The 26,508-nt window shown below is 41.8% G+C and overlaps 3 protein-coding genes across 6 annotated transcripts in view; 1 reads left to right on the top strand and 2 right to left on the bottom strand.

Moving 5' to 3' along the window:
• unc13d (unc-13 homolog D (C. elegans)) overlaps positions 1 to 15,808 on the bottom strand; it is a 17,765-nt gene extending 1,957 nt beyond the window's left edge. Inside the window, exons 1-33 of one of the 3 annotated variants that reach the window (XM_072712227.1) lie at positions 15,558 to 15,808; positions 12,972 to 13,064; positions 12,153 to 12,193; positions 11,988 to 12,044; positions 11,784 to 11,840; positions 9,495 to 9,602; positions 9,145 to 9,204; positions 8,969 to 9,035; positions 8,522 to 8,699; positions 8,111 to 8,155; positions 7,650 to 7,721; positions 7,382 to 7,451; positions 7,015 to 7,119; positions 6,804 to 6,896; positions 6,607 to 6,710; positions 6,403 to 6,520; positions 4,784 to 4,905; positions 4,569 to 4,659; positions 4,262 to 4,318; positions 3,991 to 4,088; positions 3,842 to 3,893; positions 3,126 to 3,256; positions 2,831 to 2,951; positions 2,564 to 2,716; positions 2,379 to 2,474; positions 1,982 to 2,188; positions 1,729 to 1,803; positions 1,453 to 1,532; positions 1,217 to 1,322; positions 1,012 to 1,083; positions 753 to 836; positions 526 to 646; positions 80 to 203 (exon numbers count right to left, since the gene is read on the bottom strand). In XM_072712227.1, the coding sequence (XP_072568328.1) occupies positions 80 to 203; positions 526 to 646; positions 753 to 836; positions 1,012 to 1,083; positions 1,217 to 1,322; positions 1,453 to 1,532; positions 1,729 to 1,803; positions 1,982 to 2,188; positions 2,379 to 2,474; positions 2,564 to 2,716; positions 2,831 to 2,951; positions 3,126 to 3,256; positions 3,842 to 3,893; positions 3,991 to 4,088; positions 4,262 to 4,318; positions 4,569 to 4,659; positions 4,784 to 4,905; positions 6,403 to 6,520; positions 6,607 to 6,710; positions 6,804 to 6,896; positions 7,015 to 7,119; positions 7,382 to 7,451; positions 7,650 to 7,721; positions 8,111 to 8,155; positions 8,522 to 8,699; positions 8,969 to 9,035; positions 9,145 to 9,204; positions 9,495 to 9,602; positions 11,784 to 11,840; positions 11,988 to 12,044; positions 12,153 to 12,193; positions 12,972 to 13,041 (3,035 nt within the window). In that variant the 5' untranslated portion in view covers positions 13,042 to 13,064; positions 15,558 to 15,808. Of the gene's footprint in view, positions 1 to 79; positions 204 to 525; positions 647 to 752; positions 837 to 1,011; positions 1,084 to 1,216; positions 1,323 to 1,452; positions 1,533 to 1,728; positions 1,804 to 1,981; positions 2,189 to 2,378; positions 2,475 to 2,563; positions 2,717 to 2,830; positions 2,952 to 3,125; positions 3,257 to 3,841; positions 3,894 to 3,990; positions 4,089 to 4,261; positions 4,319 to 4,568; positions 4,660 to 4,783; positions 4,906 to 6,402; positions 6,521 to 6,606; positions 6,711 to 6,803; positions 6,897 to 7,014; positions 7,120 to 7,381; positions 7,452 to 7,649; positions 7,722 to 8,110; positions 8,156 to 8,521; positions 8,700 to 8,968; positions 9,036 to 9,144; positions 9,205 to 9,494; positions 9,603 to 11,783; positions 11,841 to 11,987; positions 12,045 to 12,152; positions 12,194 to 12,971; positions 13,065 to 14,041; positions 14,496 to 15,557 lie in introns of those variants that run through there. The other 2 variants (XM_072712225.1, XM_072712226.1) reach the window with 2 other exon arrangements.
• Positions 14,508 to 22,079, top strand: wbp2 (WW domain binding protein 2). Of its 2 annotated transcripts, none has more exons than XM_023836895.2 (8): positions 14,508 to 14,697; positions 16,342 to 16,411; positions 16,786 to 16,921; positions 17,003 to 17,095; positions 17,820 to 17,963; positions 18,062 to 18,184; positions 18,281 to 18,360; positions 20,945 to 22,079. In XM_023836895.2, exons 1-8 carry the CDS (start codon positions 14,639 to 14,641, stop codon positions 20,990 to 20,992), a joined length of 753 nt encoding a protein of 250 aa, XP_023692663.1. In that variant the 5' UTR covers positions 14,508 to 14,638; the 3' UTR covers positions 20,993 to 22,079. The 2 variants fall into 2 exon arrangements, with proteins under 2 accessions (XP_023692663.1, XP_023692662.1); XM_023836894.2 differs by having other exon boundaries at positions 14,510 to 14,697; positions 16,303 to 16,411.
• LOC111856705 (E3 ubiquitin-protein ligase TRIM65) lies at positions 22,041 to 26,508 on the bottom strand. The gene is made up of 7 exons (XM_072712228.1): positions 26,380 to 26,508; positions 25,357 to 25,806; positions 25,141 to 25,232; positions 24,344 to 24,574; positions 23,386 to 23,554; positions 23,208 to 23,297; positions 22,041 to 22,989 (listed from the first exon to the last, which is right to left on the bottom strand). The coding sequence occupies exons 2-7, from the start codon at positions 25,784 to 25,786 to the stop codon at positions 22,463 to 22,465; spliced, it is 1,539 nt and encodes a 512-aa protein (XP_072568329.1). The 5' UTR covers positions 25,787 to 25,806; positions 26,380 to 26,508; the 3' UTR covers positions 22,041 to 22,462.

Genomic DNA, 26,508 nt, shown 5'->3' with positions numbered 1-26,508 from the left:
TTGCACCCCTGTTAGGTCCATGATGCCACTCAGGCTGCTATTTAGAAAGGTCAGCTAGGGACCACCTGGATGGACGTACAATTCAAAAGCCTCTTCAAAGAGTGGGTTGAGTTCACGGTTCTTGATTTGTGTGCGGCGATGCTCCACCTCAGGGAAAACGTGCCGTGGTTCCAGGGAGAGCTGTACAAATGGGTCGCTAAAACCTGAAATGGACATGACGGGACATGAGTTCTCTGACACATACCATTGGAATATAATAATTAGGGCAATTCCAAGAAAAGGCCCTTTTGATGTCAAACTCATAATGTTGATAAAATGTTATGTATTTCTAATGTAAATTAATACATAAATTTTGAGGAATGTTCAACCCAAAAGATTACATAAAAAGATACGCAAATTGCCTCCTTGACGCCAAGCTTGTCTATACTCTGAGGCATGTCACATCCATAATGCTGGTATTGCCCATTAACAATCCACATGCAAGTGTTTATAAAGCCATCTCATGTTAAACTCAAGTCCTCTCACCATTGGAGTCCATGGGAATGAGGTTAACAGCGTTAAGCACCTCGATGTGCAGCTTCTGGTCTGATCTCTTGTAAGAGCCAATCAGGGTAACCGCTCCATATTTCTCACCACTGTAGTCCTTCTGTAAAAGAGGTGATTCACCCGAGGACATGGCTGATTGGCATCCTGTGTAACTTTATGGTCAGATATGATCCCAACAATCCCCCGTAAGTAAGAGACTCTCATACCTGCTCCCGCACCTTCTTCTCCATGAACTTATCAATCAGCTGACAGGTGTTCAGGGAGTTCAGCCCTAGATGTGCTTTCAGACTCTGCACAGAATAAGACGAGATAACATTAATAAATATTAATCCTGAGGTTAGTTAACAAGCAATTTGTTGGTCATTAATGCAGCTATCTCCTCACACCATACTCCATATACTCTTAAAATACAAGGGTACTATTGAAGAAGAAATGCTGATGTACTGCACATCAGCCTTACCTCACCTTAAACTGATCGGAATGCAGTGTATCCAGGGACAGACCGTTCCCTTCGGCATGAAAACACTGCTCTAGAGACTGCAAGAACAGCAGAGGTCAGTATCCAAACTCCATTAGGAACACATACATGAACATACATGTAGAAAACATGTATGAAGTCCTAGAAACTGTTCCTATGGCTACCCGTATTAGTCCTTTTACAAGAAAATACCTGCAGGGTGTAGTGTAATCTCTGGTAGAACTCTGTCACCCCACTCTTCTGCCGGGACACTTGGTCCAGGATCTGTACAGAGTTAGTCCATAGTGGAGCCAAAAGGCTGATTCAGTGGGAGAGCGAGAAGAGTAGAGAGGTCACTGATGAAGTAGCCTGTGATGCAGTAACAGAAAACTAGAAATACTGGAATAAAATTAACTGGATACATGTGACCTTACAAATTTATTCTGTACCTGTTGAAGCTCTCTTGCACCAAATTCTCATTCATAAATTTCAGCTCATTTTCCAGATACCCCATCAGAGGGCGTACAGCCTGGAATGCCAGTCCCAGTGAGGATGAAAAAGTCATTAATAAATCATTAAATGACTCAGTTCAAAGGTTTGCTATTTTATATCTTTAAGGCCATGTTGGTGTCTTGCATGCTAAAGTGAGCTTATGGGATGACAGGGATTAGTGTATATGTGCATGTGAAATTGCTCTCAGTTATGGTCACGCTGATGCTCCTTACATCTTCCGTGGACGTGCAGGAGAACTTGCGCCGGGTCGCCATGCTCAACACATGCTTCTCTATGTCTGAACGCAGCTAGAATCAAAAAGCATAGAGCATTTTAAAACATAGTTTTGGGCAAATCATCATCTGATATTACTGTGTGAACCACTGACACAGATGCCTTCATGGTCACACATGGTCTAAATTGTTCCGTCTGGGTTTTCATTATCGTCCAAAATTCCAAACAGATTTTAGCGAAGGGTCCTCATACCTGCTTCCCTAGTGTCTCCAGAGCCAAGCGGATCTCCCGGGTCAGAACACTCTGGGTGTGCTGCAGCTGAGATGGCAGGGTGTTGTTGAACTGCATCTCCTTGATGACGTGGTCCGTGCGCTCGCGTAGCCCGCCCCAGTTCAGCTGCTGGGGCAGACGGGTCAACACTGTGCACAGGTACTCCAGGTCGTTCACTACCACGCACAACTAGAAGAATAAGAAGCAGAGGAGGGTTAGGGTCACGCGCAGAACATCTGATTACAAGCCTCTGATGAAAAGGCACATTTCTTGGTTTGCAGGCACAGACTCTCACAAGTGTTTGTTTCATGTTGTTGGCAACAAGAACTGTACAGACACTGCGGAGGACAGCAGGGCAAAAGGATTCCAGCCCCCTCACCATATTGACAGCTGTTCCAGGGTCAGAATTCGCAGAGAGCTCTTTCACCCTCTGCTTTATCAGATGACAGTATGTCACCGCAATCTTACAAATGTCCTGCACATAGGTACAAATAAATAAAACACAGTGTAAATTCTCCATAACAGACAGAACTCTGACGCCATCTACATTAATCCCTGGCGTACCTCAGTCAGTTTGACCATGAGCATGAAGCCCTCCTCGGGGTCGGGCCAGCCCAGATGTTCCCACAGCTGGCAGATGGGCTGCAGGCAGGCAGCCAGGTCCACCGCAGATGAGCTGTGCTTCACAGGCACCATGCCTGTCTGCAGGGGCTGCAGCTACAGGGGTGAGCATGGGTGAGACGGGGGTGACACGTGAGGAAGAGGGATGTTAGAGAACCCGATAGAATGTAAACATGACTGTGAATGTGGGATAAAAGTACTAAAATATACCATATCTAGTTGTACTGCCCTCTGAACCCTCTCCAGGGTCGTATTATAAGCCTTGTTCAGCCAGAAGGGCAGAGCATCACGGAAACACTCCTGGAAGTCTGTCAGCTCCAGCAGTTTGGTCCTGCAGCAGTATCCACCAGAAAAAGACAGACACCATGTCCACCTCTAAATCCTCTGATCAAGTCACTCTCTGCTAGTATTACGAGGTGCACAACTACTGCTCTTCTATATGGGATAGGGATGTTTTATTTAAATGGGCCACTGATCTGCATTATGGGGTGCAAAGGGTGATGACCTCTTTTGTAGAAAGGCCTTGTCCTTGTGGATGGCTTTGAGGTTGAGGTAGACTGGGAACAAGCTATTGGCCAGAGCCTGGTCCATGTGCGTGTCCACTTGGCCCATGGTGACCCGCACCTCAGTCACCAACTGATAATGAGGCAGGGGGATATGAGATCAGAGGGAATCACAAAAGGGCACAAGGAAAGGAAAAGACAGAATGTATGAAGAAATTACATAATTATCTACAATCAAAAATGAACTGCGCAAAAAAGGCAAGCAGTCACCTCTCTTGGCAGCATAAATATTTTATCAAAAACCGTTATAGTTCTCTACTGTGATCACATTACAAATATTTGTGTCTTGCATGGATGAAATTTCTTTTTTACTGTATTGTAGCTAGTGAAACATAAAGGTACTAATTGTAATGTAATTGTAATTGTTATAACATAACATAAGTCTTGGGGACAAAAATGGGTGAAACCCAAATTGCACATTTGGTCCATTTTTTCCCCCAAATATTAATTAAGTGTATTAATTGAACCCACTGCCTTGAGAGCAATGTTTCCCAATCCGGTCCTCATGGACCCACAGATAGTTGACATTTTTGCTCCGGTAAAGAAGACTGTCTGGCAGGGAACTCGCACGAAGCGAACTTAGGTGAAAGCCTAAGTCAAATCTTACCACAGGTTAAGTATTGTGAAATTGGCCCTTATAGTGGGCACTGCCACTCACCAGGGAGTCCAGCTCCTGATAAACCACAGTGAACAGGTCCAGCTGCACAGCACTGCGGGAGGCAAGGTGAGCACACACTGTGAGGCCTCTGAGAGGGTCATCCTCCGGAACCGCTAATGCGAGGCACGAGTGTCCATAGGTGGCCCCACCTGACAAAGACCTTGTTCCACACGTCCTTGCTGAGCCGTATGTCTTCTCGCACTTCTTCAATCAGGCTGGACAGAGCATTCACTGTTTCCGATATTTCCTTGAGAAAGAGTGGGAAGAACAGGATTTAGAAAATGGGAAGTAAACAAATAGCGCAACAACAAAAAAAAAACAAGGCGGTGAAAACCTAGCAGCTGCTACATGGATGAATAGAGCTCCAGAATTTCATAAGGAAAGATAACAGAAAGAACGAAATAAGAATTTGAAAATTACTTTTGTCATAGGCTGGTGAAGACCCTTCTTAATGTTGAACCATTCCTGTGTGCCCACCTGTAACTCAAAGATAAACTTGTAATTTCAACAGATATGTCAAACACAACACCAATCACGTACTGACCTTATCTGTTCATTGCCAATCCAAAGGGAATGTTAGTCATTTCAATCATTTATATTAAAAGCATTTTTTTTTTAAAAATCATTGCAATTACTATCATTGAAATGGATTTATCTTTGCATTTTACCTTCTTGTATGGGATAATAATCAAGATATAGTAGCAATGCCATAAAGAGACACATTCACCTGCACAGCATCGATGACTTCCTCATGCAGGTCAAAATGAGCAGGATTCAACTTCTGAAAGGCCCTCGTCTTGCAAATCTGAACTAGAACTCTATCACAAAAAAATATATGTAGCATCAGATATGCGCATTGCACTTTACTGCAAATAGAAAACACAGTGATATTTCTGCTGTGTTGCATCCAACGCTTTGCTCATGCAGCTTATGCCAGGGTACCTGAGCAAGGTCTGAAGACGAGGGGTATCTTTGGGGGTTGGGGGGATGATGTCTCTGTACTTGGAAACCAGACACAGACCGTATTGCAGGAAGCCATGCAGAGAGTCTCCAAGTTCCTGTTTCTAAACATAAAAACAATCACATAACTGATTGTCATAACTGATACATGGAATATTTAAAGTCAAGTCAAGTAAACTATTACACAGGTCTACAAGGTACCAAGGCTTTTTGAATGGATTTAGAGTATTTTGAGGGTGCTGAATTAAAAAAATCCCATTACTTTTGCTGAAATGGTTCTAGTTTTTGAGATAATGGACATCCATGCATTCCTCCAATGCATGTGTGAATGTGTGTGTGATAACAAATGCAATAGCTTTTGGTCTGTCTTTTGACTCTTTAACAGTATCATAGGTAATGAAATATCATATACAATTATTCTGTATTTCAATTTGTAGGCCTGCAATGCTATAAAAGCAACTTTTTGAAGCCAGAATTCAACTGTGAATTGCAGAAGAAAGAAGTCGGCTACAGTTTAAGTTTGTCAACCCAGTCTTGGTTTATACCCAAAAAGTTCTCTCTAAATAAGTATATAAATACATGTAAACATTATGACTTGATGGTCCTAAGATTCGTAAACTCATGAACGATTCCGATTTTACCAAATGCATGAATGACACTGAGGTTTCGGCCTGGAAGAGTTTTGTCTCTGTTGTGAAGAACTACTTGGGTAATCACAGAGCAGACAATTATGAAGAACTGGTGCAAGATATGCTTGCTAACTAAAGAAATTTGGGAGTTAGCCATTTAAACAGATTTCCAGATAACCTTGGAGACTTCAGCGAGGAACAAGGCGAGAGTTTCCACCAGGATATGAAGGCTACAGAGGAGAGATATCAAGGCAGATGGGACATACACATGATGGCAGACTACTGTTGGAGTCTCCAACGTGATTGTCTTGATGACATATATAAAAGGAAATCGCATAAACAGCATTTTTTGAAGCATTGACATTAATAACAATTAACAACTAATTAATACTATATTAATCCAATCATACATAACTTTTTCCTGTCACTGTTAGATATTTTTAATTTATTTTTTTGTATGATATTAGACTGTTTACTTACTAGTTGTAACTAAAATAAAAATATTCTTGCAATTCTGAATGCTTTTCAAACATGTTGCGTTAATTAATTAATTAACTATTAAATATCTCAGACACTACAGACAATCTGGCAAAACCAAAGTCATATTCTTAATCAGCACCATAAACGTAATATAAAACCATTCAGACATTGTTGGCACCAAAATCACTGTATACCAGTGTTATTGTTCTCTCTGAGTTATGGATTTATTCACATTATGCAAACAATTCCTGTTCAATTACTAATAATTTTAGGGGAGGAGAGAAAGTAGGAAGACTTCAACCTATATTTACCACTTAAAATAAACGTAAAACATTCCACATTAGACAAACAACGAAACAGGCATGCTTCACTGGGAAATTAGTGCATGGAAGTACTGTGCATGCTCAAAAGTAGCTGTACAGCACATGTAAACAGTAAACAGATGTAAATAGTATTTCATTTAGTGTAGATTTTATTTATGTATTAACTGACCTGTTGATATGGCAACTCCTGCTGATCCCAGTGGTATTCGATGCTGGTAAGCTGCTTAAACAATACTGTGGGATCCACCTCTAGACTCTGATACAGTTTGCTGTAAGCTACCCACTTCCTGCAAAGGCAGATGCAATCATACTACCATCAATCTGCACACTGGAACTAAGCTGCTCTCTACAAATGATCACACGCAGAACTCACGCCAGATCTTGCAGGAAGGGGGAAAGGTCATTCTGCGTGGCGAAGAGCTCTAGCAGAGTCTGGCCCTGTCCACACAGTTCCCCTTTCCAAGGCCCACTGCTCTGCTGAAGAGAGATTAACAGCTTGTGACACTTAGCCAACCACAACTGAGGTGACCTCATGGACAGATATCCAGAGTGAGAGCTGCAGCGTCATACCTGCTGCTTTGAGATGTGGGAATGTACAAACTGCTGCAAGATGCCAGAGTAGTTCATGTACGCACTGCGACCGGTGGTCAGCGCGTTGGCCCTCTGGCGATGACAAAACGTCTCAGTCAAACCGTCAAGGCTTACACAATGTTACACTGACATTTTGCAAATCTAGCCGTGCAATTCTAGTAACAGTGCTCTGAAACTGAAGATTGCTGACCTCCCTGTGGATGAACTTCAGCTGCAGGTGACATTTTCCTCTGTTAGGGTAGGTCTCAGTCCGTGGCTCAAGAACATACCAGCAGTCCTCTGTGCAATGCAGGTCCTGCACAAACATCGGGTGAACAAGATGCTGAATGTATTATAAGGAATTACACAAAAGAATTACACCAGAAGATCATTTCAAAAAGTACTCAGCTGAATCACCTAGGAGAAGTAAACATGAGAGAACAAAAAGTATAATCATTTCAATTACTTATCTTTGAAGCTTAAGCGGAACAAAATAGATGGTTGCTGTTATGAGTATGTGTCCTGTTGCATAATGTGCAACAGTGTCGTAAATCTGCAATGTTCACATTCTACAGCACCTTCAGCTTCAGCACGATGTTTCCCAGGAAATCATCTTGGCCTTTCTCCTTCTTTGCGTCTTTGATCATTCTGAAAAGGAGGGAATTCAATCGATGAACAGGTCTTACGGAAAGGTAATATAACTAGAATTTTAAATTCATGAGAGCGTTGAATCAAAATGGGAACATCATTTTGCAATTATATCAGTACAGTGTAAACCAAGCATAAAATCCTGCGTGGCTGAATTTCTTAAGGAAGTACAAAGAGCAATGTGTAACTCAAGAAAACCTCTTAATTCCATGAAAGTTGGATCTTATCTCCTCCAGCTTTTGTCCTAGGGTGATCTCCTCATCCTTATCACTGAAAGACATAGAAACAAAGATAACTGAAAGTTATGGACTTAAAGGAAAAGGGTCTCACTGGGAAAGAGGCATATGACTCCCCAAATTAAATGTGGAAAAGATGCAGAGAAAGAAGATAAAGAAGAAGATGTCTGAAATATGTCTGTTTCTCTGTATTTCCTAACCCACACAGAATGAAAGCTGAAGTTCCTTTACCAGCTGAAACAAGAAGGTGCAGCCCTTAGTATTGTGGACAAACCGACTCTCTCTAGTACAGAGAATGAAGAGAACAGGACACGAAATACAGAATGAACCTATGTGTGGGATATTAGAAAGAGAATGGACAGCAGCATATCACATGGGCAAACTGAAAGGTGAGAAACCATTTGCCAGGCACAGCAGACTTACAACATCTCCAAGTATAAACTTGCATCTTCAGGGTGATCCAGTTCCCTGCCAGAATCAGAAAAAAGGTAATCAGCACAGTTTCAAGTACACAGCACAGCATAATATATACAAGCACAAAATTAAAGTGAATCTTCACATACTATGTAAAAACGACAATAAAAATGACAAGGTACACTAAATGAACAAACAAGAAACAAAAAAATCACTTCTCTAGACGCTAAAGTATGGAGTAACTGTATCTAAGACGAATAATGATCCTGAAATGAGACATTAAATTATGCAATAATGAACAGTTCCCCTTCCTCAAATAACATGTAGAAACTATCATTAAGGACAGGATCACAGAAAGGTTCATATGAAATTAAATGAAGACCAAAGAGAAAATAAAAACTGTTCATTTCAGGCCCACACATTACGAATGTTTGATTCCAGATGGGGTTCAGCGTCTGCGTTTTGACATCTGTTTGGTACATGTTCTTTGATGGCATTTTGTCCTTCAGCACAACTTTCGAGGACTTTGCCTGTGAGCTCTTTTTGCTCTCCTCCTTCTTGTGTATGATGGTCAGCAGACAGTAAGGGTCACTGAGACCTGCCCCATAGAAAGACCAGAAAGAATCGTGCTAATGATTTACAACAGTGAAGGGCCAAGGCTTGAAATCCACAAATGTTACTACTCATTGACAAGTTTAATCCATTTCCCACTGGTTACTTCATTAGACTCAACTGGGTGCAACCAGACTATAATTCACAATGCCCAGTAATCTAGCCCACTATAGACTTTGAATCAACGATACTCCCAATGAAACCTCGCAGTACCATTGATTAGAAAGACCCCACTTGTGTGCATAAATGACATACCACTGATGTCTTTTCCCAAAACGTCTTTAGCTTGCTTCACAGTGACCATCAGACAGTAAGCTGGATGCTGTATATCAGAATATGCAAAACTGTTTACCATTTCTCCACAGTATACGATATTAAGAAAATAAGCATCGTTGGCAGGTTTGCTAGTCTTTTAGAGTGCATGTCCTCACCTGCATCGCTCGTACACTGTCTAAAAGGCTCTTGTGTTCATCCTCTGTCATGTTCAAGGCCTTGGAACGGAGAAAGACTTGTCCATAATGCACAATGTTAATGAAACACTCACAGATGTTGTATTAACCCAATGTGTATGACTCCATATATAAAGCCAGCTCAATCATTTCTCAGTTAAAAAAAAAATCATTGATTTCTGGTTAAAAAAATGCTATATGAATATTTTGAGAACTAGGGGCAGGTGGAGAAAATCATTGTGAACCAGGTAATCCTCCCCCCTGCAACTTAATGCCCCCACTTTGTGTGGCAAGGAATCCTACTTGGCTTTTGCGTTGCCTTAAATGCTCACCTCCATTATATAGCGTTGGAGCTGAAGATCGTCAAACTGCTCCTTGATAGATGTTTTTCCCAGCCTGTGAGTTATGGTGTAGAGCAGCTCTTTATACAGAGGTTTTAACTGAGAAGGATGATAAAATGAAGTCCAAGTGAGAACACTGAGAACAAGTCAGATGGCAACACATTTTCTGCCACTTGCTGAATGTGTTTTTATTTGGTTAGTTCTGCATTCTGGTCTGTCATTTTTCAAGTCCAGACAAATTGCAGTTACATGAAATTACAGTAAGTTTAGTAATTTAGTGCTTTTCTTTTTCACTCTAGGATTTTGACCAATCCATCATTACGTACGTACACACAATCCAAATATAGCAAACCATATTAAATCTAATTATATTTCATCTTTATATATGTGTAGCATGTACATACACCATATGGACAAAGATATTGGGACACTTGGCCATTAACATCTACAAAAACTTTTATGATATCCATAGGCATCAATATGGAGTTGGTTCCCCCTATATCTATAACACCTGCCACTATTCTGGGAAGGCTTTCCACAAGATTTCGGAGTGTGTCTGTGAGAATTTTTGCCCATTCATCCAGAAGAGCGTTTGTAAGGTCAGGCACTGATGTTGGACATGTTCATCCCAAAGGTGTTCAATGGGGTCGAGGTCAGGGTTCAGTGTGAACCAGTCAAGTTCTTCCACACCAAACTCACCCAACCATGTCTTTATGGACCTCGATTTGTGCACTGGAGAACAGTCATGCAGGAATATAAAAGGTCCTTCCCTTTCCACAAAGTTCCATAAAATTGTCCAGAATGTCTTCATATGCTGAAGCATTAAGATTTCCCTTTGCTGGAACAAAGGGGCCCAGCCCAACCCTGGAAAAACAGCCCCATACCATTACCCTCCTCCACCAAACTTTACAGTTGGCACAATGCAGTCAGGCAGGTAACATTCTCCCGGCAACCGCCAAACCTAGACTCATCCATCAGACTGCCAGACAGAGAAGCGTGACTCGTCACTCCACAGAACACATTTCCACTGCTCCAGATTCAAATGCCGACGTGCTTTACACAACCCCATCCAACGCTTGGCATTGCATTTGATGTAAGGCTTACATGCAGCTGTTCCGCCATGGAAGCCCATTCCATTATGCTCCTGGTGTACAGTTTTTATGTTGGAGTTAATGCCAGAGGAAGTTTGGAACTCTGTAGTTATTGAATCATCAGAGTATTGGTGATTTTTACGCACTATTCATCTCAGCACTTGGTGACCCCGTTCTATTACTTTACGAGATCTGACACTTCGTGGCTGAGTTTCTGTTGTTCCTAAATGCTTCCAATTTGCAATAATAACACTTACAGTTGACCATGGAATATCTAGTAGGGAAGAAATTTCACGACCTGACTTATTGCAAAGGTGGCATCCTATGACAGCACCATGCCTGAATTCACTGAGCTCTTCCGAATGACCCATTCTTTCACAAATGTTTGTAAACCTGACTGCATGGCTAGGTGCTTGATTTTATACACCTGTGGCATTGGGTCTGAATGAAACACCTCAATTCAATGATTAAGAGGTGTGTCCCCTTACTTTTGTACATGTAGTGTACCGATATGTGTGTAATATCAAACCCTTTTTCCTAATCAGAAATTTGTGGCTGTACATCAGAAAAGCCTAACAGTTTAATACTCCAGTTTTGAATTACAGTTGGCCTTCCGTATCTGTGGGATCTACATCTACAGAGTCAAACAACCATGGATCGGAAATATTCTTTTAAAAAAAAAAAAAACAACTCCATTTAGTTCCGAGAAGCAAAACTTGAATTTACTTCATACCAACCATTATGAGGAATCCACATAAATGAACTGATAGTGTAGTTTTGGATGTTGGTGAGTGTTAACATTGTGTTGCATGTGTGTGTGTGTGTGAGAGAGAGAATCTATTTATAGTCTCTGTTTCTAATTATAATTTCCCAGATGCAGTATGATAGTTGGGTCTATACTGAACATATAAAGACTTATTTCTTGTCATTGTTCCCTTAACAATACAGTATAACCATTTCAATAGCATTTACATTATATCAGGCATTATAAGTAATCTTGAGATAAAGTATATGGGAGGATGTGTGTATGTTATGTGCAAATATGGCACCATTTTATATAAGGAACTTGAGCATACATGAATTTTGCTATCTGTAGGGGGTCCTGCAACCAATCCCCCACAGATACGGAGGGCCGATCATAATTTTATGATAAGACCTCAGAAGTCACATGGTCTGGGTGTGTGTTTACCTCCTGCTCCTTGTGTCTCCTCCGTTCTTCCTCTGGATTCTCCTCTTCCTTTAAGTCCTGTGCGGCAAACAGACCCACACCAGCATGCATCTCATAATCCAGAAGTAACTCTCCACAGCGTCAAATACAGCCAGAGATAGCAATCTATCACTGACGAAAGGGCTTTTGCAAGCACAGCCCTGCTTAATGACGAAAGGCACTCACTCTCCTCTCCCTAAGCTTCCTGGTTACTCCCAGCTTCCTTACTTGACCAGGGGAGACCTAGTGAGCAGGCAGGAGAACGAGAGGCAAAGACTGGCAGTTAGTCTCCTGCAAAATAGCAGTGTTTTAAAATATTTTAAAAGAACAAAAAAATTCTTCAGACACCACCTGTCTCAGCCGGTGCTGTGAACGCCTGTTGTACTGTGACGCTGTCTGTGGGGATTGCAAGATGTATGAGAAGAAGAAATGACAAATAAATATACCAACTAGTGCATTAACCATCCAAGTGTCATTATATACACACACTAACACACCAGATTTGCCTTTCATGTAAAAAAAAAAAAAAAAAAATGTTAAATTCTCATAACGAAAATATCTGAATTGGACTGAGGAACACAGGCATGCAAATCTGTAGAGAAACACTTAAATGACAGACTTCTGGAATGAGCTTCCTGATGGTGAATACTGCAAAAGGCTCAGGGACAAAAACAATTCAAGTTGCATTCTTCACCATCTAACACACTGAGTCGTGCGCACAAGGCCTGGCCGATCCACAAGACACTCAGCTTTGCCACCTCAGACTTTCCAGGCATTCCGATCAAATCCAAAAGTCCTTAAAACTGACTCATGGAAAGTGAGAAGTTAAACCGGAATCTATTTTCATTTCAGAGGGATGAATGAAATTTCATGTGATACATAAATAACTATACTGTATATCAAATTCCAGTCCAATTAATGTGAAAAAGCAAATGGGTAGGAGACGTCACCAACACCCCACTACATTCCGACATCACGTAGTAAACATGTTGATTCAGACCCAGGTCAAAAGCATACATACAAATGGAGAAGATAAAAATCTCTCTTCCTCTGACTAATAACTCGAATTGAGCTTCTAAAGTGCGTCATTTTCAATGTTCAGCAACACATCTATTTTTTTAGCAACTTCAGGGCAACAGAAATATCAGAACTGGACAGAAAGACAAACACTTGCCTGTTCCTGTGGCAGAGACAGGGTGTCCCCTGATGCTGTGGTGAGCCCATCTTGGGCTGGTACCATTGTTCCTCCAGTCAACCAGGACTCTGTATGGTACAGGGCAGTAGTCTTGATTCAGGATGATGGTCTAAGTGGCTATGATTAAACCTACTGCTGCATTTCAGGCAACTTGCACAGCAGGCGGAAGTCACTGTTTCCTGTTGGAGGTTGTAACTGACAGTTTCTACATCTGCCTTTTAACACCATCTCTCTCTCTTTCTTTTGCTCTCGCTCTCTCTCTGTTTCACTGTTACATTCCCACTCAAACACTTTTTATCTTATGTTGTTTTGGATCGCCATTTAAATCAGAGAGACTTCATACAATTTCCTTCTGTGACTTTTTCTGTTCTCTGTGCCTTTTTTTGCTCCTCCTGTATGTGCTGGCTGTCAGAGGCACTACCCCTCCAAAATATTTATAACAATCTTAAATTCTGGTTCATCATAAACTTTTGCGGCATCCACACTAATGAGAATGTGCATTGTGCAATAACTTGTCACAGCAAAAAGAAAATGGGCACAGGACAAATGTAAACAAAGGAAAACTTAACAGCATGCAAATAGAGTTTGCACAAAGGAAAGGATTAAGTGGCACTGTTCTTGACACATGGCTCCTGTCTGCTTGGGAACATCTGATAATCCCCCAGAATCATCTTAAATCTGCAGCCATTGAAATAGAGATTGTGTCTGACTTGCTCGGCATGCCGCCATTGCAACCCCTGACCAGGAGAAGCGGTGCAAAGATGAGACGAGCTCCTGCAGCACACACACCCAGCCCCAGAGAATAGGCCTGTAGGTTCTTCTTTGATCGTGAATGCATATCCAACAGAGTAAGGAAATTAAGACTTCAAACACAAAATAAAATTAATACAAATAATTCAGCCAATTTTATTCACTGTTTGTTTCTAGGAAAGATTATAATTAAATAAGTTTCATATTTTTGAGGCTATAATAAGTACTGCATTAAAACGATTAAAGTTTGATTTAAGTTGTGAAAGTTGTGGTACTGTATAGTCCATCCATTCACCTTCCAAGCGCTTGTCTAGGACAGGGCTGCAGGGGGCCTCGGAGCCTCGTCCTGGCAGCACCAGGCACATGGCAGGGGTACATCCCGGCAGGGTGCCGTCCCATCATAAGGCACAAATATGCTCAGAGAAAAAAAAATCAATGCCTAGTCTTTGGACCGTAGGAGGGAATCCGCAAAACACAGGGAGAACAGACATACTATCAACTGAGCGGCCATGCCTTCTGGTATATTCCAGTCATCTTTAAATAAAATTAAATAATAAGATTCAGAATTGAATGCACTGTTTTTTTTTTGTTTGTTATAACTGTCCTTATACCGGTTTTAATGAACAAAAAATTAAAAACACGTTCAATAGAAAAGCAACATTCAAATAAATCCTAAAATAAAGAAAACCCGTAAGAAAAGCAAAATTAGCATGTCCGCCCGCTAGTGAGAACATTCTGGAGACGCACGCGCAGGCGTCGCGCGAGCCGGAAGTGCAGGTGCTTCTGCTGGCCCGTTACGTGGGCAGCGGAGCAGCGCTGCAGCCTGAGCGATCCGGGCCGCTCGGTGACGCTTTCGCCAGACCGCCGCTAACAGCCGGTTACCCTCACTAACATGGCTCTCAACAAAAACTGCTCGGAATCAGGCGGCGTCATCATCAACAACAGCGAAAGGTAGCCAGCTAACCGATTGGCTTCTTAACAGGGTCTCAGTTACATCCTCTCATCCCGACAGCTAAACGGCTAATATTAATATGCAAAACGTTCCTCTACAATTTATGAATTGTGATCCCGTTCTTTTAAACATTTTCTCAACGTTGAAATAGTTAATTGACGAATAAAATATCTGTTTATGTGTTTACGTCTTTTAATAGAATTACACAATCATTGTTGTGCCTTTATAATGTAAGGAATTGATTTATTAAAGTGCGTTTATTTGGTGCTATTTTTTAGACGCTAAAAACCAGTTCCTGGTTTCTGGTTAAATAACCAGATATTACCTGCTCTATTTTCAGCTACATATTATACTATTGGCTGTACACGTTGCACTATGTTTACACATATCATGCTCTGTTAAATACGTAAACAGGTGGGCCTCTGCAGTGTTCTTGCTGTAGATGTTTCTAAAAGTACATACAGTTGATCAAAATTCTTGGCTTGTTTCAGATCACGTTTAACTCGACTAACGTGAGATCTTCTGCGCCAGGCTAGTCCCTTTTCTCTGTCGGTGAACCTTTTGTATTTGGTTTTCAAATACTACGCAATGCCCTGTCTTTAAATCATCATCTACGTAACTTGGGTTTCTGACTTGTAGGTAGTTAGGTGGCTTACTCGTATATTGTAATAAGTCACTGTGCAGTACTTGAAGACACGGGAGCAGATTAACTTTTCTTGGGGCCCTGGACTGACATGGCTAGGGCCCCCCCTAAGAGGACCATTTTTTTGGAGTCGAAAAAGAAACGACAGGGAATTAAAAACGATGGAACATCAATAATATGCTAACCAAATAGCGTGGTGCCAGCGGTAAAACTTACCTTTCAGGGTGAGAGCGGAAGTATGTCGGTAAAATTAGCCGATCGGCAGGATGGGGGTATAACGCCGACGGATCGATCGGCCAAGTTTAAGTTGTCTAACCGTTCCCTCTTTTGCCGTGGTCCTCGGCTATAGCTATAGCTCATCAACATATAGCTATAGCCTAGGATATTCTATGCCTTACTCCGCCCCTGAGGTAAGATTAGTGTTGATTACACATCCGTTTAATCGTGTTCCCCACGTCTTTCCACAATTTTCAGTTGGAACAACCGGTACCGCAAGACTCCACCGTGAAAAAAAGTTGAGGCGTGAAGTATCGAAATAGGAGTAGTCCATTATAACCGCAACATGGGGCAACTTTGTCTATACAGAAAACTAGCTAAAATTGCAAATAAACATATACATTGCTATAACTTAAACGATCATATTATGTTATATCCATAAATGTAACTTCTGGAAATTCTGTCTTAACGGGCCCCTATTCGGGCGTCCCAGGCAGCTCCCTATACGTGTCTTGTGGTATGTCTGCCTCTCTAAAGACATTCTCAATGGTTTTAAATATCTAGTTGTAAATTTGGATTTGACCTCAAATAACTGTAAGGTTGTCTGAATAAAAGCATCTAAACAAAGAGTTATCAGAAATACGCAGGTGTGTATTGAAAGAATGTTTTGAATACATCCTCTTTTTAAATCTCAGCATACAACAGCACTATTCTCACTGTCCTTTCACTGTTCATGTTTCTGCAGTGTCTTGATGACATATGAGAATGTGGAACTTGTCTTCAGTGATACAGAAACCCTCCCTGAGGCCTTCAGGAAGAGCAAGAAGGGCAGTGTCTACCTGACCCCATACCGGGTAGGAGAGCGGGAGAGAAGTTTGAGAGGTGGACACCTTAAGAGTAGACAAATAAGTGCAATCCTTGGTATCGCAAGGAATTAAAGGATTTAAAAATAGGCTGTAAGAGAAACTCAGAGTGGCATGCTGTGCTAGTTTAGGAACAAGAGTTTACAGGTTAAGTCCCAAGAGAATCTATCTCACAAAGTTTCCTACATTATGAGGAAACTTAAGTTAAAAGTTGTGTTGCAGATCCATGTTCTGAATATATAATAAACTGAAACTTTCAAGTTAAAAAAAACAAAAAACAAAAACAAAACAAAAGAATGGTATATACCCCAGTATCTGTCATGAGTTAAACAGATACGTAACTGTGTCTCGTATTGTCAATGCAGGTGATATTCCTGGCAAAGGGACGGGATGCACTTCAGTCCTTTATGATGCCTTTCTATTTGATGAAGAACTGTGAGGTAAAGCAGCCTGTGCTTGGAGCCAACTACATCAAAGGAACAGTGAGCGCGGAACCCGGCGGTACGTCGCTGCAGAGTCTCGGCCATTCCGCTTTCAATCAGTCATTGGTTTTTTGTAATTTATGGGATGGTCATTTTTCAGGAGGCTGGGAGGGATCTGCGACCTTCAAGCTGGTTTTCAATGCTGGAGGGGCCATTGAGTTTGGACAGTATATGCTTCAGGTTGCAGCACAAGGTGGGATATCCTGCTGTGATTGCTGAAAAATGGCTGCCTGCTTGGTGATAAATCTCACTTGGCCCTTTGTCGGTTTTCAAAGATTTAGATGCCCCAATTAAAGCAAGCAAAAAACCGATCAAATTAATTTCATGCCTTATATAAACATTTTGTTTTTATCAGTACACTCATGGAGAAATTCTTTAAAACATTAGATATAAAACAATGAATATAAGATACAAAATAATGCATGCCTTTTGTTGGAAACATTGCAGTCTGCTTACTGGCCAGGAGGCAGAAATAAAGCTGGGTGTGTAATACAATACCAGTCAGAAGTCTAGACACACCTGCTTTTAATGCATGTTTCTATTTTAGTTATGTTATTCAGCTTATAGTAAAAGGCCTGGAGGCAATGAAGAATGCATAGTGTAGCGCTGAGGTACCAGCGGGCAGTGCGGCAGGTTGGACTGATGCCAGCTCTGTAAATGGTTCTTGGTAGTAGCTTGTGTCGTTGTAAATGTGCCGTGTGTTATGTCACGTGTAGTGTTTAATGTTTATCGTTGTACGTAGTGTGTGTATGTGTGCGTGCACCCACCGTGTATATTGGGAGTAAGCGGGGCGATGGGCACGGTGGGCAGTGCGAGTGCGTGTGGTTGCTTACTACCAATACACACGGTGTGTCCAGATCTTTGACTGGTACCGTATAGTGAATGTGATGAAGCAGCACTCGTTGTGTCCTCTCCAGCTTCTAGAGGCCAGCCAGTGACTGGGGCGTTTGGTTGCTCTTATATGGCCAATGGAGCATTTGCATACCCGCCACCTCCTGCTAATGGGATGTACCCAGCTGAACCTCCTCCCGGCTACTCTTACCCAGGACCTCCACCTCAGGGTACCTGACTGCTTTTCGGTTTGCCTATAGTCATGCTTCCAGGGAATGATGTCATCACATTGTGTCTGTATTGAGTGTTTTCATTTGTTTGCCATTAGCAGGAGCATTCTTCCCTGGGCCTCCTACTTTGAACAGTGCTGCAGCCTACATGCCACCCCCACCTTACTCTGGTCCACAGGCCCCAACCCCTTTTGATCCTGACATTCCCAACACTCCAGCAGGTATGAGATACAGTTGCGGGTTCAGCTAGCTCAGGTTAGGGTCACTGTGCCCCTTAGCACATACACACAGTCTCTCTCTCTCTCTCTCTCTCTCAGCGGAAGCCAAGGCAGCAGAGGCAGCAGCCAGCGCAAGCTGTGCCCCCCCCCCTCCTCCTCCTCACGTTTACCTGCCACACGTGAGTAAATCCTGTGCCATCTCTCACTCGCACGTACCGTCTGCGGTGTGCCACTGTCACCAGTGTCATCATGCAGTGACCTCTCAGTCCCAGTTCATTATTTCCTTTTGCATTCCGTTTTCAGTTTCACATGAATAAAAAAGTGAAGGCATGAATCATCTGTCTGTCTGCTACCTGGAGGACTGGATTCATCTATTAATTAGGAATATTTATTATTTACATATACTCATTTATCTGATGCTTCTATCCAAAGCCACTTACATGAAAGGGTCACAGTTCATACTTTCTCCCTAGGACAGGGGTGTGGAAATCTGTTTTTTTTCTAGTTGTCCACAGACAAGTAAACTTAAAAAATCCACTTGTCCGCCAGTTAAATTCTCTTGCCCATAAACAAATAACAAAAGTGAAAAATAGTAAATTTTTTCTGATCTCTTTTATTGATACCAAAACTGCCTTTCATTTTAAAACTGAAAAAGTTCTTTCAGGGAGTAGTATTTTGCCACCTTGCTCTAGAACATTATATAAAAGATGTTTTTTTTTCTTCATACTCACGGGTCCCTTTCAGCTTTTGTTTTTCTTTTCTTGCCCTCATTGTCAGTTTTTTCAGGGCCTGTTGTGCCAGTTTTAATCAAGAAACGATCCTTTTCTCATCAGCGATGCTACTTGCTTCAGTTTCAGCAACACGCATATAGCGAGAAAAACGTGCTTACCGCAGTGCATTATGGGTTACGCACGGTAATTCATAATGACGTATTCGAAATTCCGCAAGATGCTACATTTCCAAAGTAAATATTACCGATGTTGTCGGGAAAAAATTATCGCGTCTAAGTGAATATTTTTATAGATATTTCATAACATTTGGAAACCGTTAGAATGTTTTCTTTATTTTTAATAAAGTGACAGTGCGAAACCAACTTGCTTTATATGAAAAAAATTCTAATCAAAAACGTAAAATGACCTCATTTTGATGTAGGAACAATGAATTTTATCAATAATATATAAAAGTTATCTATTATAATGAAAAATCATCAGATTACATCGTAATGTCGGCATGAAAAAAAATGACCGCATCTCCAAGTGTGTAAATAGTAGGGTAAAATACTTATGTAAGACCGTAAGAGTGCTTCCCCTTTGAAAAATCAGCCGTCATTTTGTAAACAATATTGAAGACATGAAGAACATGCCTAAGTAGACTGTTTCCGCATGAAGTACGTACCCAAATGTTTAAAATTTGAAAGTAGTGGTAAAAATGTGCCCTGCACAGCACATATAAATCTTTTTTCTCCAGAAAATTGCACTTGTCCGTGCACAACTGAAACCAGAAAAACAGGCTTGTCTGACGGTCAGTTTACCCGTGTCGGACGAGTCGGCGTTGGATTTCCGCACCCCTGCTACGATATTTAAGATTACTGATGTCTACCCATTTTACTGTAAGAGATCAAAGGTAATCGGTAATGGCTGGATTTGGGCTCTCTGGGACACTTATTGGGCTGTTTTAATGATTATTCACTTTTATACCTGGTCTTCCCCACCACTCACCACAAAGCAACATGCTACACCGGAGCTGTCTACAGGAAATTCTGTGGAAGCCCTACAGTCATCTAAAACATAATAATAGGGTTTTAACAGTTTTCCAAAAAGAAGTCACTTGAGGCAACAAGTTAGACAACTCGACATGAGGCTGCTAAGGTCTGAGCACGGACTGCTCTTCAATAAGTAAATCAAGTAATGCCTGAATTTCACATTCCTGTGAAACATTTTCCCTACTCAGAATCTTTCTGGTGCTACAATCTCCGAATTTTGCAGTCTCATATTTCTTACTAGGGGATGTTTGATTTTATCATCAGAATTTTTTAGAATTAATTTTTATGGATTACATACAGTACAGTGCAAAAGTCTTAGGCAGTCAAAGGAAATTTATCTGTGTAGTAAATATATATTTTTGCTTAGAACACAATTTAGCATTAGAACATCTGCAAATTATCAGTAACACAATAAAAACTAACAGGAATTTATGTTCTCCAAAACATCACTGATGGCTGGATGAACTCCACTTCGGTTCCCAAATCTCTCCTCGGGGGCAGCTCAGCCATTCCGTGTATTTGTTACATTTCCCCATCAGCTCACTTAATTGAATTAGTTTGAAAAAGTGACATTTTGATTGGCCGTATGTGGTATGCTAGGTGTCGAGTCAAAAAATGCATGGGTGGTTGCTGCTAATACTGGGGTGACTTTAGGAGAGGTTTTGAAATGGTAAAGCTGACACACTTTGACAGACAATATATTTTTACACCAACATGAAAATCATTTTAATATCATTTTCTTTCACTGCCTAAGACATTTGCACAGTACTGTATGTTAGTGGTAGTGGTCAGTAGCTGGTAGATAATAGAGAGCCTGGCAAACGAGATTAATGATCTTCATGTTCCAAATGATGAAGTAGAAGCTGCCTTGTTTATATGCTGCGGGCTTTATCTCCTGTGTCCTGTTAGCAAACCTGGCCGTTATTTTAAGATGGAGGCTGACTCTCAGGCTGCATAAGTTTCACGCGTTATAGCCATGTTGGTTTCTATGTGCACCACAGGACAAGCCGCCGCCCTATTCGCCGCCTGAAGACAAGAAGACTCAGTAGGGGTCAGGGTAACGAGTCCCACCTGCTGCAGCTTGGATCCTCCCGCTGTCGCCTTCTCTTCTTACCTGGGTGTGAGGTGCTCTGTGCAGCCTGTACTCCACACTGTTCCAGTGCCCTCCTTGGAACATCTACAGCTGTATCAAATCTTTAACTTCTCTTTCCCTGTCTCCAAGAGTACATCACACAAGGATCAGTATGAGCATATTGTTATTTGCTAAAAAAAAAAAAAAGTATGTCACCTCAAGTAGTAGTATTACATTTCAGGAAGTGGATTTTGGCATTTTGTTACCTAGAAGAAAAATAAAACATTCTGGATATCAGTTATTTCCAGTATGTCTTGGAAAGTGGAATTAAATGCAGGGCAGTGTCTTCTGGTTTTCAAGCCAGTACTGATTGATGCAGCTGAAATGTACAAGGCTTGAAGATATAACCAAAAACTGACTGACCATCTTTATGTGTATTAGCTCTGTTAGTGAGTGGGGATACAGTAGATGAAGCAAGAGCTACAGTACCCCGTAGTAAAAGGGACCAGGGAATGACAGGATCCTTGGGTGAACTCGCATAATGTGGCATCAGCTCCTGACTAATTTCAGCTATGTTGGAAGCATAGGAAGTGTCTGAATGTGCATTTTAGAATGTGTGTATATAGAAGGTATTGTTCTCCTAAGACCATGAGCTTCCCCCTTCATGGCTGTGTAAAGCTCCATAAATTGTCACATTTCAACTGAATCTGTCAGATTGCTCACATCTGCCTAGTCAGTATTCTGTCATTAATTTTTTGTTGTAAATTAAGTTGTTTGAAGGCACTTTGTAACTCTTCTTAGTTGAACACTTTGTTTGCAAGTCTTGTAGAGGCTCTCTCTTGCTGGCACTAAGCAGATGGCTGTTCCGCGCAGATACCAAGTCTTGCACTTTTGAAATGGCTATGCATTACTATCTCTTCTCTTTCATAACTGTATGGGGCAAAACACTATAAAAACGCTGTCTCACTAATTTATGCATTAAGTGGAACTCGGAAAAAGACGCATGATTTTGTGTGTGACTTAAATACTGTGAACTGAATTTTATTAAACCAAATTTGTGTGAAGTCTTTAGTGTCTTACTGAGCAGCAGTAATGTGCTTTACCAACCTACCCATATTACGCTAACAATCATGAACTACCCGCATCTTGTGCTGAAGAATGGACTTGTGCAAATTAAAGTTTCCCACAGTGTCATGTACAACATCAAATATTCAAACTGTGCTTCACATTTCCTCCTGGCTCAGAAGAAATGTCATGCAAGATGGCCATGCTGAAACTTCAACGTATGACACGACTTCAGCAGTACGAGGTTCTAAGCCAGCAAGGGGACTTACAACAGGGGAAAAAGCATCATCATCACTAAGAAGCAGGTTGGGTGGGACAGATACAGGGAACGTCCTTGTTGTAAATGGAGAACAATGCCACTGCATTGGTTGCTGTCTTCATGTCAGGGTGTGCAGAGGGTGATGCTCACTCCCTCACCAATCCAGCAGGCTGGGAACAACTCCTGGGAAAAGGCGCAGTGAAAGGCATGCAGGCGGGCTTGGCCATCCCCATAGTAGGTCAGAGTCCCCGCCTCATAGTCCAACAGCATCCCGATCCTGTGGTGCTGAGGGTGCCCCGCCACGGCCTCTCTCCTGCCATTGTGCCAGGCGCTCAGCTGCCTCTCGTCCAGCTGTAGGCTCCACGACAGCTCGTTCATGCCCACCATGCAGCGCTTGCCCTTTTCTTTGCGTGGGATCCCCTGGTATGTCACCCCTAAGTAGGCCCACGGCTTGGACACCTCTACCTCCCAGTAGTGCTGCCCATGGGTGAAACTTTGGAAGCACAGCACCTGCCAGGTGGTGTCAAAGCGTGCCTCGTGTGGGGGGACCTGGCGGGGGCCCGAGACGAGATGCTCTGCTCGTCGGTTCCCCTGGGACAGCTGCAGATTAGCATTGGCAGTGCGTGGGTCAAAAGTGAGGGTGCAGTGGACTGTGAGAGAGAAGGGGATATGCTCCATAAATACCAACTCGAGTATCCCAACCTGTCAGGCAAGGAGGTTGTTCAGGAGGTTGTTCAGTGGACTTTCAAATGAAAGTCCACTGAAATACTACAATACAATAGTTGATAGTCAAAATTTTGAAGCCAGCTGCAGACGACAAAGTTTATGTTCCAGAATAACAAGGATAACGTCTTAAAATGATACCTACATGCACTGAGTCCCTCTTTGACTGCTGGAGAACAAGGTGTAGCAGGACTTGGGACTACAGCTAGCACAGGACGCTTATCCTGAGGTGAGCCTAAACGGAGGTAACATACATATGTGGATAAGGGATCAAAGGTGACGCGTTAACAGTTTCGTTTGGACCTAAGAATCAACCAACATACCTTGTTTGTCTTGCCCGATAGCTGCATTTACTGCTTTCTCCAGGTCTTCCGAGACCAACTTGGAAATTTGAGACAAGACATCGGTGATCAAGGACAGTCTGCCTTGTAGGTTTGTGGGGACGTCCAAAGCAATGTCTTTCATCTGAGGGACCTCGACCAATCTTGATTCCTGGAAAGATTATTGGTCATTGACATACTTAAAATTGCGTTTTGTCTCTTGAAGTCAGCAGGGATGTTACACACATGAACATGCATACATTGTGATTGACTGCGAGTCCATTTTGACTCCCACGTTTCTCCATTTCTCAGTGACACACTATGCGCAGAATTCCACCGAGAGTGATTGCGATGTGGTTTTGCTCTATCCGCTGCACGTCCTTGACCCCCACCAGAAGCATTTCAGAAGCACAGCATTGTTGACTTGCTAATTTTTCAGTTGTTTTTCCTTTAATTTTTGTTGTTCTACCGAAGGCAAGTCACCTACGTAGATAAATTGTTACTTTATTGGTCGTTTTAAATGTTTTATGTTGTTATTTTCTACTTTTTTGTGCTGTACTCTACAGATTGTATTAATACAGTTAATTCCAGTTATGAGTAACATGGGTCAAACATTGTGGCTGTAGCTGTTAAAAGTACATTCAACCAAACAAAAATACATTCATCATATTTATTTCATATCTACATTTGCATTTATTCTCCAACTTCATGTTACCCTGCTTTGCAGGGTGGCTGGGAAACCTCATGAATATTAATAAGGAAAGTGTTACCTGATTGGCAGGTTGAACTACTGTCAGAAGTGTCCCAGAAGCTGCTTCTGAACCTCTCCACAGAGCTTCTGGTGGAACCACGAGCACTGACTAGAGTGAATGTGATCAGCCGCAGCGACCGGGTCGCAACCGGAACATGGTACAGCCGCTCTCGGTGGAATTCTTGGGTTGGCACTCAAACATAAATTTACCTGAATGAGCTGGATATCAGTCATGGCCTGCAGAGTAGCTATCTGCCCCTGGATCTCTCCCAGCTGCTGGACTCTGTCCTCCAGTGTGCTGAGATTAGTCTCCGCCTCACTGAGGGCTAACTGCTGCTCCTGCTCTATGAAGCTTAGTATTGACTCCTGTTTCTCTGCCAGCACTTTCACCAGGCTAGCAAACTTCGCATTTACCCAAAGGGAGGTCTGCTTCAGGGACACCTGAGGAAAGAGATGAAGAGGCTGCATCAATGGGAAACAGAAAGGCTACAAAAATACATTGTAATACATTTGTGTCACAAATACACAAATTGATGCAAATCATACAGTACATAGAACAGTAAATGTTTTTTTTTTATTATTATTGATATTAGTCTAGTAAAAATCATGATTTTTGTATATCTGCAGAAACTCCCTTTCAGAGAAATATTCACAGGTATCAGACCACATTTCTTATTTGCCTTCCTCCCATTCTCTACCTGAGAATGAGCTCCAACCTTCTCTCTATCTGACAGATTTTCCTTGCACTGGGTTTTTCATCCAAGCAGATAAGCTTGCACTGTGCAGGATGGATAAGCATGGACTGCAGGATTGACACAACAACCCAGGAAGACCTAGGCACCTGACAGTTAAGTTGCTTTGAAACATCCAACATATAAAATTAAAAACGTCTGCCTGGTCACGCGTCACTTTGTTCCGATGCCAGGGAATGTTGCGCCACGAACAGCAGAACTCAAACTCACAATAAGATTTGAATGTTAAGATATAGCCTGCAAGTCCTCTCTAACCTTGGTTTTGTTAATATTCTCAGAGAGCTCTTGGACCTTCTTCTCTGTGTCCTCCTTGATTTTATCCACCTCTCTGCTCTTCTTCTTCAGCCCTTCCTGTAAAACGCATAGACGCATGCTCTGAACTACAGCACACTTTCCGCCTTGACATTTTAAAATGAGATCATGGTGTCAGGTGACATCAATTAGACAAATCAAAGGCAAAGCAAATGTCACTTGCCTCCCGCCGCTGCTTTTCTTCCTCCATCAGGACTTGCTCATGGTTTCTGCACTCTCTGATTGCACATTCACAGCACACACACATGCTGTCCGTTTTGCAGTAGTAGACCAGGGCCTTCTTGTGTCGGTCACAGAGTACCTGGGCTTGCGCTGTCACGGCGCTCTGCCTGTGTACTGCGGTGGCACCCTGGCTCTCTGTACCTAACTGTATCGTCTCTGTCACATCAGACAGGGTCACATTTCGCTTCAGCGTGGGTCTGGGGTCAAACTTTTCATTGCATATTGGACACTTTATATCCATATTGGTTTCAGTCATCTTGTCCCAATGAACTGTGATGCATTTCTGACAGAAGGTGTGACCACATGGAATAGTCACTGGAACCTTGAACTGATCCAAGCAGATGCTGCAGCACAAATTTTGGGACATAGCTGCAGACCTAATATCCCCTGATAGAAAGAAAGAAAAAAAACTGGGTTTACCCTTTTGCATGGTTACACTCGCATAGATAGTTTTAAAACCAAAAGCCACATTCAATAACAAACTTGAAATCTCTATCTAACTCTGACTCTTCCTCTAAACAAAAGACCATCCACCAATCAGCTACACACCACGTGATGTATAATTGTAATAATATATATTTGTCATTACGCAGAAAATGTTAAATTGATGTACGCATACACTGTATTTTAAAAATGTATGAAACTAAAATGACTATTTCTAAAACAAGCTTCAGCCTTAGTAACTGAACGACTGGATAGACTATATACGCACCAAACTGTATAGGCACCATCTTTCGTTAATAATAGATCTGACAAGTCACTAAATAGACCGATAATAACGATGAAAATATTTAGTTGCATATTTATTCACATAAGCGTACGAATGACATCTATCTATATGAATGAAATTTGCACTGACCTCCATATACAGTGCATTACAGTCATCATACATGCATCTATTCTTCAATAAAAAATATCTGTGAAATCAAGTACCGATCTTTCTCGAAAAAGAATACCTACCTTGTTAATCAGAAATGGCTTCTTATCCCGAACTTTACTTGAGGTGTAAAAACTGTATTTATCGGGCTTCTTCCTTCTCGGAATTGTGTACTGCCAGAATGGGTGGCAGTCTGATGCCTGTGCGGATGA

This window comes from Paramormyrops kingsleyae, chromosome 5, assembly GCF_048594095.1.
Source record: "Paramormyrops kingsleyae isolate MSU_618 chromosome 5, PKINGS_0.4, whole genome shotgun sequence".
NCBI lineage: Eukaryota > Metazoa > Chordata > Actinopteri > Osteoglossiformes > Mormyridae > Paramormyrops > Paramormyrops kingsleyae.
The sequence above is the reverse complement of the archived record's forward strand: the minus strand, read 5'-3'. Positions and strand labels throughout refer to the sequence as shown.